The 12,716-nt window shown below is 36.9% G+C and overlaps 2 protein-coding genes across 2 annotated transcripts; one reads left to right on the plus strand and one right to left on the minus strand.

The window, feature by feature from the left end:
• The first annotated feature begins 554 nt into the window (after window positions 1-554).
• LOC120210372 (phytochrome E-like) lies at window positions 555-4,544 on the plus strand. Its single transcript, XM_039209127.1, is given in 5 exon segments — window positions 555-1,929; window positions 1,932-2,648; window positions 2,802-3,606; window positions 3,784-4,077; window positions 4,177-4,544. Coding segments are annotated over 5 exon segments (3,372 nt in total). The 5' UTR covers window positions 555-602; the 3' UTR covers window positions 4,406-4,544.
• Window positions 4,545-4,689: 145 nt separating this feature from the next.
• LOC120210374 (protein MEI2-like 5) lies at window positions 4,690-10,590 on the minus strand. Its single transcript, XM_039209128.1, has 13 exons — window positions 10,406-10,590; window positions 9,526-9,569; window positions 9,309-9,449; window positions 8,769-9,235; window positions 8,200-8,358; window positions 7,985-8,101; window positions 7,729-7,880; window positions 7,097-7,188; window positions 6,044-6,998; window positions 5,850-5,934; window positions 5,693-5,761; window positions 5,379-5,558; window positions 4,690-5,238 (listed from the first exon to the last, which is right to left on the minus strand). The coding sequence occupies exons 2-13, from the start codon at window positions 9,554-9,556 to the stop codon at window positions 5,116-5,118; spliced, it is 2,571 nt and encodes an 856-aa protein (XP_039065059.1). The 5' UTR covers window positions 9,557-9,569; window positions 10,406-10,590; the 3' UTR covers window positions 4,690-5,115.
• Window positions 10,591-12,716: the final 2,126 nt, after the last annotated feature.

Raw genomic sequence — 12,716 nt, forward strand, 5'->3', positions numbered from 1 at the left:
GATGTCTTGTCTTCTCTTATCATTATTCATTTTCATACTCCGTATCCTCTACTATGACAATTCTCTCATATCTACTAAAGTGGTTCTTACATAATCCCATATCAATTTCCTAAAGCTCTACCTTTCACATGTATTTGTTTGGATAAATTTTGCGATTAATTCGGAATAAATCTATTTTTGAAACTTTAAATTCGAAATTTTATGTAAAAAATATATATTTTTATGGTGCTGTAATTCATTTTAATGAAAAAAAGAGATGAGAGAATGTGAACGAAGGAACCTTTACAGGACAGAGAGAAACATAATGGGTCTTAATTGACAGAAGTTGACGTGAGATGAGAGTGATGGTGTACTTGTACGATAATAGTAGCCCAAGATGTATTTTAAGACATGTTTAAACAAGAACAAATCTTGGTTAAGGAAACTGATAACAGATAATTAATTATATTAATTATGTTTTTAAGAGATAAAATGAACCCGGGAATGGAGAAGATCGTGTGGTGAGTTTTATTAAAGCACTGTAGTGGTGATAAAGTTGCTTCTTACAAAATTACCATGCTTTTGCTTGTACTAAATTTTCTTACAACTTTTCACAGAAAAAAATGGAGGCCTGGAGTGGAGAAAGAACAAGACCGGCCAAGCAACAAAAACCCAACACTGCTTTGTCTTCATCAGCTGCGAGTAACTTGAAACCCATGGATAAAGGCAAGGTCATTGCTCAGTACAATGCGGATGCTGGTCTCATGGCCGAGTTTGAGCAATCTGTTGTTTCTGGTAAGTCCTTTAACTATTCAAAATCAGTTCTTTGTGCTCCGCAAAGTGTGCCCGATGAACAAGTGACGGCTTATCTGTCGAGAATCCAAAGGGGTGGTCTGGTTCAGCCCTTTGGTTGTATGATTGCTATTGAAGAACCCAGTTTTGGGATCATTGGCTATAGTGAGAATTGCTTTGAGTTGTTGGGTTTGCGTTTGGATAGCGAGGATGAGTCTAAAGGGTTGAAGGGTTTGATTGGGATCGATGCGAAAAGCCTCTTCACGCCTGCATCAGGTGCTTCCTTGGCTAAAGCGGCGGCATCGAGGGAGATTTCGTTGTTGAATCCGATTTCGGTTTATTCTAGGAGCAACCAGAAGCCTTTTTATGCTATATTGCATAGGATTGATGTGGGGATTGTGATCGATTTAGAGCCTGCGCGGTTAGGTGATCATGCACTGTCGCTTTCCGGTGCCGTGCACTCGCAGAAACTCGCCGTTCAGGCAATTGCCAGGTTGCAGTCGCTTCCTGGTGGTGATATCGGTGTGTTGTGTGATACGGTTGTGGAGGATGTTCAGAAACTTACCGGCTATGACAGGGTTATGGTGTACAAGTTCCATGATGATGGTCACGGTGAAGTCGTGTCGGAAATCAGGAGGTCGAATTTGGAGCCGTACTTGGGTTTGCATTATCCTGCAACGGATATACCTCAAGCCACTCGCTTCTTGTTCAAGCAGAATCGTGTGAGGATGATCTGCGATTGCCATGCGAGTCCAGTTAAGGTCATTCAAAGTGATGAGTTGAAGCAGCATCTCTGCTTGGTGAATTCAACCCTTAGGTCTCCCATGGATGTCACACAGTACATGGCAAATATGGGCTCGACCGCCTCGTTAGTAATGGCAGTCGTTATAAATGGCAACGATTCGACGAAGCTTTGGGGACTGGTTGTCTGTCACCATAGTTCTCCACGCTATGTGCCTTTCCCGCTTCGTTATGCCTGTGAATTTCTTATGCAGGCATTTGGAATGCAGCTATACATGGAACTCCAATTAGCATCACAACTAACCGAGAAGAAGATTCTAAGGACTCAAACCTTACTCTGTGATATGCTGCTCCGTGATGCCCCGTTTGGTATCGTGACACAATCGCCTAATATCATGGACCTTGTGAAGTGTGATGGGCTGCACTGTACTACGGAGGAAAATGTTGGTTGCTAGGTGTGACTCCAACCAAGTCACAGGTAAAAGATATAGCTGAATGGCTGCTCACCACTCATGAGGATTCTACTGGATTGAGTACCGATAGTTTGGCCGACGCTGGCTACCCCAGTGCTGCTTTACTGGGTGATGCAGTTTGTGGCATGGCTACTGCCCGAATCATTTCCAAGGATTTCTTGTTCTGGTTCAGGTCTCATACTGCAAAGGAAGTGAAATGGGGAGGAGCCAAGCATCACCCGGAAGACAAGGATGATGGTGGAAGAATGCATCCGAGATCCTCGTTTAATGCTTTTCTTGAAGTGGTGAAAAGTAGAAGTTTGCCTTGGGAGATTCCAGAAATTAATGCTATTCACTCTTTACAGCTTATAATGAGACATTCATTTCAAAACATGGAAGAGAGTGTCTCCAAGGTGTTAGTTTATGGCCAGCAGAATGAAACCGAGATGCAGGGAATCAATGAACTCAGCTCAGTGACACACGAAATGGTTAGATTGATTGAGACTGGAACAGCTCCAGTATTTGGAGTTGATGCAGCTGGTCTCATAAATGGTTGGAATGCAAAAATCACGGAGTTGACAGGTTTACAAGCCGATGATGCACTCGGGAAATCCCTGGTCGATGAAGTTGTTCATGAAGATTCACATGACCTGTTTAAGAATCTCCTAGGAAGAGCTTTGCAAGGTAATCTCAAACATAGTTCTGCACTTGTTTTTTCTTTCATATTTGATATGATGTACAGTGTGCATTTGCTGTCCTTGCTTTTTCAAAATATCTTCAAACTTATTTACATGTTTCAAATGATATGGTATCTCATTTTTGCCTAATAAAATCCAGGTGAGGAGGACAAGAATGTCGAGTTAAAGCTCAGAAATTTCGGGCTTCATCCAAAGAACTCAGTTGTTTATATCGTGGTGAACGCCTGCACAAGCAGGGATTACACAAATGATGTCGTTGGTGTGTGTTTTGTGGGTCAAGATGTTACTTCTGAGAGAGTTGTGATGGATAAATTCATCCGTTTGCAAGGAGATTACAGAGCTATCGTACAAAGTCTTAGCCCTTTGATACCTCCAACATTTGCTTCAGATGAGAACGCCTGCTGTTCCGAATGGAATGCGGCCATGGAAAAACTGACTGGTTGCAACAGAAGTGAGGTCATAGGTAAAATGCTGGCAGGAGAAATCTTTGGTGGTTTATGTCAGCTCAAAAGTCAGGACTCAATGACTAGATTCATGATCCTGCTGTATCAAGGAATAAGCGGCTTGGATGCCAAAAAGCTCCCATTCGGATTTTTTGATAGAAAAGGAAATTTTGTGGAGGTTTACTTAACAGCAAACAAGCGGACTGATGCCAATGGGAACATAATTGGTTGTTTCTACTTCTTACAGGTCACTGAGCCTGGCATGCAGCAGGCTAGTGAACACAAGCAAGAGAACAAGGAGTTGTTTAAGAAACTCAAGCACTTGGTTTACATGCGACAAGAGATGAGAAATCCTCTGAACGGTATTAGATTTACACATAAACTTCTTGAAACTACACCTATTTCCGAAAACCAGAAGCAATTCCTCGAGACCAGCGATGCTTGCGAAAGACAGATCTTGACAATAATTGAGGATATGGACTCGGGAAGCATTGATGAAGGGTAAGTCTCAATTTAGTTCCATGATCTGCAGGATTCGACCCTTGAAGTCTCAAGTCTCAACATTACTTCAGTTTGTTTGTTTTGCTAGTATCTACGAGAAACTATCAACGAGAGATTATGTTTTCCCCCTGATTTGAAGAGTACCGTAATACATACTGATGTCTAAATTGTTTGCAGGAGCACAGAGCTAAGCATGGAAGAATTCGTTTTAGGGAATGTTCTTGACACCGTCGTCAGTCAAATCATGATTTTGCTAAAAGAAAGGAACTTACAACTTCTCCATGAAACTCCGAAGGAAATCAAAACACTATCCCTATACGGTGATCGAATTAGGCTCCAGCTAGTCCTATCGGATTTCCTGTTTAATGTGGTGCATCATGCTTCTTCTCTGGGTGGATGGGTAGAACTCAAGATTTCACCCGGTATAAAGCTAGTACGAGATGGCAACGAGTTTGTTCGATTACAATTCAGGTAAACATACAGTTTATCTCGGTTTTTGCTATTGCTTTGTTCCTTAGTCTATCAGAAGGTACTCTGTGAGTAATGGTGTCATTTTCCATGTTCCTATAGGATGATTCACCCAGGTAAAGGCCTTCCTTTCACTCTTATTCAAGAAATGAACGAGGGCGGAAATAGTTGGACGACACAGGAAGGACTAGGGCTGAACATGTCGCGGAAGCTTCTGAACAAGATGAATGGACGAGTTCAGTATGTCCAGGAACATAACAGAAGTTACTTCCTCATTGATCTCGAAATCCGAACGAGGAAAGGAAGACTAAAAGCACCACAAGCAAAATAATGATCTCTTATGCATATATATACTTCTTTGTTAGTATAAAGGGAAATGGAGAGAAGCTGCTGGGATTTGCTAAACCCCGAGTGATTTATGAAATAATGACTGCAATGTAAAATAATTAACCTGTGTTCATATCTGTAAAATCTACTTAAATTTTTTGCCAGCACCATAAATCCTGGATATGATATATAAAATACATGTAATGATAAATAATTGGCACATTCAATCTACAAGGACATTCTATGACTCGAATTTTGTTTCATCTGAATCGAAAAGTTCGAATTTATGTGATAAACAAACATTGTCAATTACATTCATGGCATAAGAGAACCAAATTATGTGATAAACAAAAACGAAGTCTGTATTCCGAACTATACAATTTTTCTGTTAATGGCACTAATGTTACACCCTAGCCATCAAAACCTCAACTCCCACTACGCATGTTCCATTTTGAAACATCGAAAATGGAACCCCAAAATAGAGAGGAGAAAGGCAGAACAATGATGCAGAACCCTACATCTTCTCAAATGCGTTTCGAAGTTCAAAATGCTCAGCTAGCTTCCAAGAGTCTTTTAAGACTACACAAAATCTGCCTCCCGTAAATAGCGGATTCACCTCTTCCTATACTTTTATCGTCAACTATGTACAAATAAGTTAGCCTTCAATGCCCCACTATGAATTTGGTACAAGGGCAATCTCCTGATTCTAGGCTGTTAAAACATTTCATGCTCCTCGCCAGCATCTTTCTTTTTGGGGCTACCAGAAGTATCACCCGAGGGCAGCCCGTTTGGCTGGCTTATGATATTCAAACTAGAGTGCAAGTGCTCTAGAATTCCCTACAAGAAAAGGAAAAAGAATGGTCATTGTTACTATGAAAATCAACTCTTTAATAAAAAGATGGCATCTGATACTTGGATTAAAAAAGGTCAAATTAAATCAGCCATTGTAAGTACTTGGGAACTAATAGTAATGCTACCTGATCACCACCATCTGGCCCCTCAGAGTGAAAGAGAATGGGGCGGCAGCGCTTATCTTCATTCATCAAGCTTGAATTCTGGAAGTGGGCAACAAGAGCCGCTTTTCCCTGGATTCGAGCATATGCCAAAGAAGCAACTTTCTCACTATTAAACTTCTCCCACTTCTTTCCATTAAATGCCTGCATAGGGTAGGTTAACATAAATCCAAAGAGAACATTCCAAGGCATCAGTAACAAGCTTGCCCTTCCCTTTGATGATAAGCACAAGTTTTCTTAAAAAGTTAAATTAAACTGCTAAGTTAAAAAAATGTAACCTCATAAAATGGTATAATGTGTGAAGGAGACAGCATATTGATAAAGGCATAGCCCACATTGCACTTATTCTGCATCATAAAAGAGAATATCATCAGTGGCAATTGAACTTAAAAAATAAATGGTCTAAACTGCAAATTAGAACCCCAAAGAAATTACCTTAAAATCTATGGGCAAATAGAGGAAATCATAAGTACCCTGGTGACTTTCATCAATGGCAGCCAACAACATCTTTGAGGTATATCTGAGGATCATAATGAAATAGAAGTTGTCAGGTAAAGGCATCAATACTTCAAACATATCGGCATGTATTAAATATTCATAAACCAGAAGATTATAGAGGATGGACCGACTTATTTGGAATATTTTTTATCATCAGGGTTGTTCGAGTATCTTCTCCACTGATAATTTTATCCAGGTCCAGCTGAAATTGCATTTTATTATCCAACTGGTTCCGGTTATTTTCAACACGTCTTCTCCGGCCAAACTCAGCCAACCCATCCATACTGTTGGGAAGTAGTCCTGGGTATAGGTCATTGCCTAAGAATACAGGACTCAACCTAGGTGAAGACATCATTCTCATACTTGACGAACCATTCTCAGATGCATTCCGTGGAATGCCAATACCTGAACTCATTGCAGCATGAGAACCCATATTAACCATAAAACCTCCATCATTGTGGCCTACACCCAAGCCCCCAAATGTAGCAGGACTCATGAATGAAGTATCTGATGATTCTGGGAAGAAACCAAAGTGCCTTTCCAGCGGAACACCAGAGGTAGCAGAACCGATGTGATGATGTTGGAGGTGTTGGGATGTGCCTGAGAAAGATCCTTGCCGACCCGAGTATGGAAAGCCATGGCCGTTTCCGTTAGATGAAAATGGGCGTTCCAAAGATGAGGTTGGCCAGACTGAAGAATTTGTGCGATCTGTAAATGAATTTGTATTTCCCCAAAGAAACTGTGGCCCAGACAATTTTTCCATCCTAGAACCATTTGACGGACTGAAAGTAGGTATGGTTCCATGGTATTGGCTCAACTTTGACTCTGGCAAAGAGTGAGAAAATTGAAACCCAGTTCCATGGGTTGAATTTGTACCGGCTAATGCATGCTCTACAAGACTACCCCTTGCTTGGTCCTTTCCAATTGGTGCAACTTTCATTGAGTTTGACACTTGAGGATGCAGGATAGAAGCCAGGCCAGATAAATGGTTGCTGGTTGTTGGGCTCATGGTCCCCAAAACAGGGGACTTACTAAGAGAATGCATTGGACTACGCTCTATAGAACTGTTAAACTGTGCCCAGCTACCTGTTAGGAAAATTGCAATATACTCAATTTACAAAATATATACTAGACAATCAAACCTTATGCACACAAATAATAGAATGTAGCTCAAACAGCCCTACCTGGAGGAGAATTGGCCATCGGGGAACCAACTGGATGTCTGAAACTCCAAGATTCATCTTGTTCAAGCTCTTGATTCAGATGCAACATCAAGCTACAAGTTGAAAAAGATGACCAGTGAAAATTTTCCATTATTGTTATACTTCCGAAAACAACAAAGCATGAAATCATACAAACAAATTCTGACAGAAACACATAATGAAGAATTTTTTTTAAAAATTAAAAAGAAAAAAAATAGAAAAAGTTTGACAAAGTCTAGCATGCAGCAGCCAAGAGAAAGGATCCATCTATCTATATTCCCACAAGGACACAATTGCAGTAGTTCTCAACATTTGTGTACACATTCTACACTATTTTACCATTTCCAGTTAATATCAATGCATATGCATACGCATTATAAGTGTGAGCTACTGAAAAACTGCATGCACAGGCAGAAATTGATTAGCTTTCATGCCCGAAGAGAAAATAGCAAAACATTATCAGGTCACATTCAAAACAAGGCACATCCCAATGCTATCATAGTGGCAAAACCCACTGGAAAAAACTTCTTTTCTGAGGAAAAACAAGATTCATCAAATAAATACAATTTTATACATTAATACTAAAAGAAGAATCAGGTTTAAGATATACACACTTGCGACGAGTTCCTCCAGGGCGACTAGGCTCAAGCTTAATACGTTTACCAGCTATATCACTTCTATTGAGCGACTTCAGAGCTTGTTCCGCAGCTCTAACATCATAGAATTCAATGAACTTATGGTGTCGCTTGTACGGCGTTTCCCGTATCTGCTTTTACGTAATGAAAAGTCTACTTCAGAAATGCTGAACACACAGTCTCAAGTAAAAAAGCAAGGAAACATTTTGAAAAAAGAAAAGGACAAAAAAATCACCTCTTTAACCTCGCCATAAACCCCAAATATTTGACAAAGATCTTCATTTGAAACTGAGGGATCCAAATTAAAAACTACTAAGGTTCCTTGATTAACATCCTTCTCTGATGGATTATCCTAATGTAGTATAGTTTGGGGAAAATATAAGGGAAACATGTTAATAGAAACAACACAGTGGCAAAACAAATTATTTGGGGAATAAAAATGCTCTAAACCTTGGGAATTGAGAAGTGAATGTCAATTTTTCTCCGTCTTAGTGGCTTGTTCTGTAATGCACGCATAGCTGTTCGAGCAGCACGAATGTCATAATAGGATATCATCACAAAGCCACGATGTTTGCATGCTGTATACAGAGTTCTAATATCACCATATTGCTGCAAAAAGGGGAAAATGAAGCAGCTGGGTCAGAAAAGATAGGAAGTGACCAGTAGTTCTTGAAACGCATCAGAAAGCTAAGTAATACAGGTTTGCATCAATAACCATTGCCCAACATTTCAAAGTTCCATTCTAAAATTGAGGACAATATAGTTACAACTTTAAATTGCTCCATGCAATACTTTTAACTTGAAAAAAAGGAAAGTTACCAAAATCGGATTGATCAGTCGAATCCAGCATCTAAAACCTGCATTTCTGCTTCTATGAGCAATGTATTACAATTTCAAACAATGCCTATATGTAAGAGATAAAATAATGAAAGTATTTCCAAAAGCAGAATGCCCTTAACACAGCAGCCCTAAGAAGGTGACAAGGAACGCCATCAAAAAGAATTTTAAGAATTAACTACCTCAAAAAGGGCTCTTAGTTCTGAGTCCTCAACATTGCTATTTATATTCCGAACAAATAATGTCCTTGAAGGATGTTCTCCGTATGGATGTTCCCCAGCTATAGTTCCAACACCATTTGGAAGGCCGTGATGGGGCATGCCGTTTCCAACAACAGCATCAGAAAAACACACTTTTGACATACCAATGGTCAGGCTCTCTTGTGGATCAGTTTCCAGTTCCATACCTCCACCACTACCAAAAAGATCATATTCCTCTAGATCCTCCACAGAATTAGGCAACCCACTTAAGTCAAAATCATCCATTATGCCTGCTAAAAGCTCATTCTCATCATCAGGCAAGTTTCCATGTGCATGAGCTTCAATGTTCCCAAGTGGATCATCGCCTTCCCCATCTTGATGTAGGTTATTTAGATCAGAAGTGACGTCATCAACAGATTGATAATTATTATCTGTATCATTTAAGTTCACTGTATGCGGTAAAAATCAGGTCAGCCTTTCCTTAACACAGAATATAGACTTTAAACACCTGCTGAAACTTACATTTTTCATGTGGAAGAACAGGCAACGAGCTAGAGAAAAGGGTAGCATCACTTGAGGCATGGTAAACATCAGAACCAGGTAAAATCCCCCAAGCCCTTTCCACTTTCTTAGGTTCCTTTGTCGTTGGAATCTTAGTAGGATCTAGACCAAACATGATTAATGAGACCAATTAAATGAGAAAACACAATTCGTATATTGGCAGCGTAAAGTGAACTACCTGAAGCCGAAGGTTCAATGGACTGCATCATTGCATCACCTTCTCTGCCAATAACAAGGGACAAAAACATACATCAACCTTACAAGACGTTCAGCATTGCATTCTTGACAACTAATATTACTACTAAGAACAGCAAGAAACAATCTCAAAATTGTTCTGAAGGAAGCCAGGAAAAGTTAAATATAAAGTCAAAATCAACAGCCTGCATAATTAACTCTTAAAGAACCTCAAACCATGACACGTGGTAAAATAATATCACAAAATATCCTGATCCTTAAAGCATAAACATAATTAACTCTTAAAGAACCTCAAACCATGACACGTGATATAATAATATCACAAAATATCCTGATCCTTCAAAAGCCTAAAAGGGTTAAATACCTCCAATTGAAATTCAAGTAAAAGTAAAATTCAAAGGTCTCATCTATTTTTTTATCTATTTAAAAGAACCAATAACCTAAATTCTAATTCCAAAGTGAGACCAATTCCAAAACCCAGAGTCCGAGAAAAAAAGAAGCAAAATAAAGATAATAAAAAGGGTCCAACCGGCAATCAATAAAAAATTCCAAGTATAACAGCTAAAAATTCCGTGTTTTGAGAAATAGTACTACAATAGCAATCAAACTACTCTTTAACATCCAATACACAAAAGACAACTATCATCCAAGGACAAACTCAAAAGACAAACAAAACCCAGAAAACTTCTTAAAGAAAGAGGCTTACTTTAATACCAATACTCAAACTTACTTGCTCAAAAACAAAAACCTAATTCACATTAAACCCAAAAAATAAACTTGCTTCAAAATTATTCAAATAAAGTCACAAAAAATCACCAAAACAGCAAATTAAATATAAAACAAAAAATAGAAAAATAGATTACCTTAATGATGTTCAAAGTGTGTGAAAAATTAAAAAGAAGAAATAATTAACTGATTTTTCCTCAATACAAAGCTCCCTGCCACGATCACATGCAAACAAACAAACAAACAAACAAGAGAGAGAGAGAGAGAGAGAGAGAGAGAGAGAGAATTTGAAGTAAAAAGTATTTTTGCTTTCTCTTTCCCTCTTCATAAGACTTTAATGGGTTTTTATAAATAATTTTTAATTTATTTTATTGAAATAAAAATAAGTCCTTTTTGTAAAATAGAGTTGATTGGACGGGTGGAGCTAAAAGAGCAGAGAGAACGATTGAAAGAGAGAAGAGGAAGAAGCATAAATTGAGGGAATTGTGTTGTGAATGTGGGGAATTTAACTGTATTTAAATATGCTTTTGGGGTCCGGAAAGACGTTCGATAAAAAAATTATAAAAAAAATAAATTATTTTTTAACTCTGTGGTTAGAGTTGAATCCAATCTTTGACCTCGATGTTTACTCGGAATTGCATTATTGCCATTTAACTTGAGGTTGGTGGGAATGATTAACTGTGATAGTGGATAATATAGATTATTATATTTATAGATATTTTATTTTTTATGAATTAAAATTGTTGTTTAAATAAAAAGTGAATGTTAATATTAATTTGATATAATAAACATGTTGGTTTAAGTGATAAATAATTTGATATCGTTTAAGTATGTTTTGCGTTTGAGTTCTTGTGCATGCAGAAAATCTTCGTTGGGAGACTCACGTACCAAAACCAAATGTACGACTCAGATCAATTTAGATTAATCAAAACAAAACCTTAAGAACGAATAACGACTAAAAAAATATTAATTTGACATAATATCAAAATTATCCTCAACATTTATTAAAATAGTTATTTTAATTTTTATATTTTTTGAGTATTCTGATTCTACTATTTTATTTTGAAACAAAAAGTCTCATCGACAAAAATGTTGAGATGAAGATTCGAAAAGAAATGGTTTATATAGTCATTGGAAAAATTATTTCTCTGATAGAGTGTAATGAAGCATTTGGTATCTTTTGAAAATCGATCGAAACCCGCGACTTCAACCTCTTTATCTTTGTTTTGGCCAACCACGACAATAACTTCTATGAAAGTACAAGGATGAAGGTATGGTTTAATGTCGGCATGTTTTTCTCGTATAGATAACTCAGCCAAGAGTTATTGGTGGAGACTGAGGTTTAATGTTGGTCTATTTTAATGGCAATAGTTTAATCGACAAGGATAATTGCAGTAGAGTGGAAGATTGTTGACGAAGATGAAAAACTTGAGAAGACTAGATATTTTTTATCTTTCGAGAAAAACGTCATGTCTTTCGATCGTCTTCTTCGAATATTATAGATTTCTCCCTTATTGAGGGGAAAAAACAATCAATGGCAACACATGATTTTTTTTTCACTGCCTTGTATTGGCACTTTTGTCAATTTATATATAGAATGAAATTATTAGTTAACACACGATTAACGTTTTAAAATATATATTTTAATCATAAAATAGAATATTAAAGGTTAAAATGTTCCTAAAAAATAATAATGTAAAAAGTGGCTATTTAACCAATGTTAAGAGTCTTTTTACCTTAAAATAAAACATTGGGAGTCAAAATACTCCAAAAAAAAATATAAGCCAAATTGATCGTTTTGGTGAACGTTGTGGGTTAATTTTAACATTATGTCTATTAATTCTTACATCTATAATTTAAATTAACTTTAATTTTGTAGTTAATTATTTGAATTTGAAATCTATAATTTAAGTATCAAAAATCATATTTTTGAACTTTTATTTATTTTTAAGTTTTTAGAGATTATTAAATGTAAAGTTAATATCTAAAGATATTTTAATAGTCATATTTTAAATATTATAATGATACTTAATTTAATGCATATAATAAATGAATTCGGATTTAAAATAACTTATTTATGAATTTAAATTTAATTTTTTTAGAAAATAATAAATATCTAAATCATTATCATCTCTAACTATGATGATGACGTGGATATGACAATACTTGCACTTTAGGAGGGGAAAATAACAAAGTTTTAAAGTAATTTTAAAAGCTTATATTATTTGATAAAAAATTGAAAAGTAAATTATAATTATTAGTATAAAAAATAAATAATTCAGACTTTTATTTACTTTGACACGTAAATTAAAAAGTGGATAACGTGTTCATTAAAAAGGATGACGTGGCAGGACCAAATCCGTAGATAACCACGTGTGTGTTCACACTTTGGGCAAGTTTACAAGTCAATAATGTTTATCTTTCTTGATCGGATCAATTCATATTATT

The sequence above is a fragment of the Hibiscus syriacus genome, unplaced genomic scaffold (genome assembly GCF_006381635.1).
Source record: "Hibiscus syriacus cultivar Baekdansim isolate YM2019G1 unplaced genomic scaffold, ASM638163v2 tig00109923_pilon, whole genome shotgun sequence".
NCBI classification, from domain to species: domain Eukaryota; kingdom Viridiplantae; phylum Streptophyta; class Magnoliopsida; order Malvales; family Malvaceae; genus Hibiscus; species Hibiscus syriacus.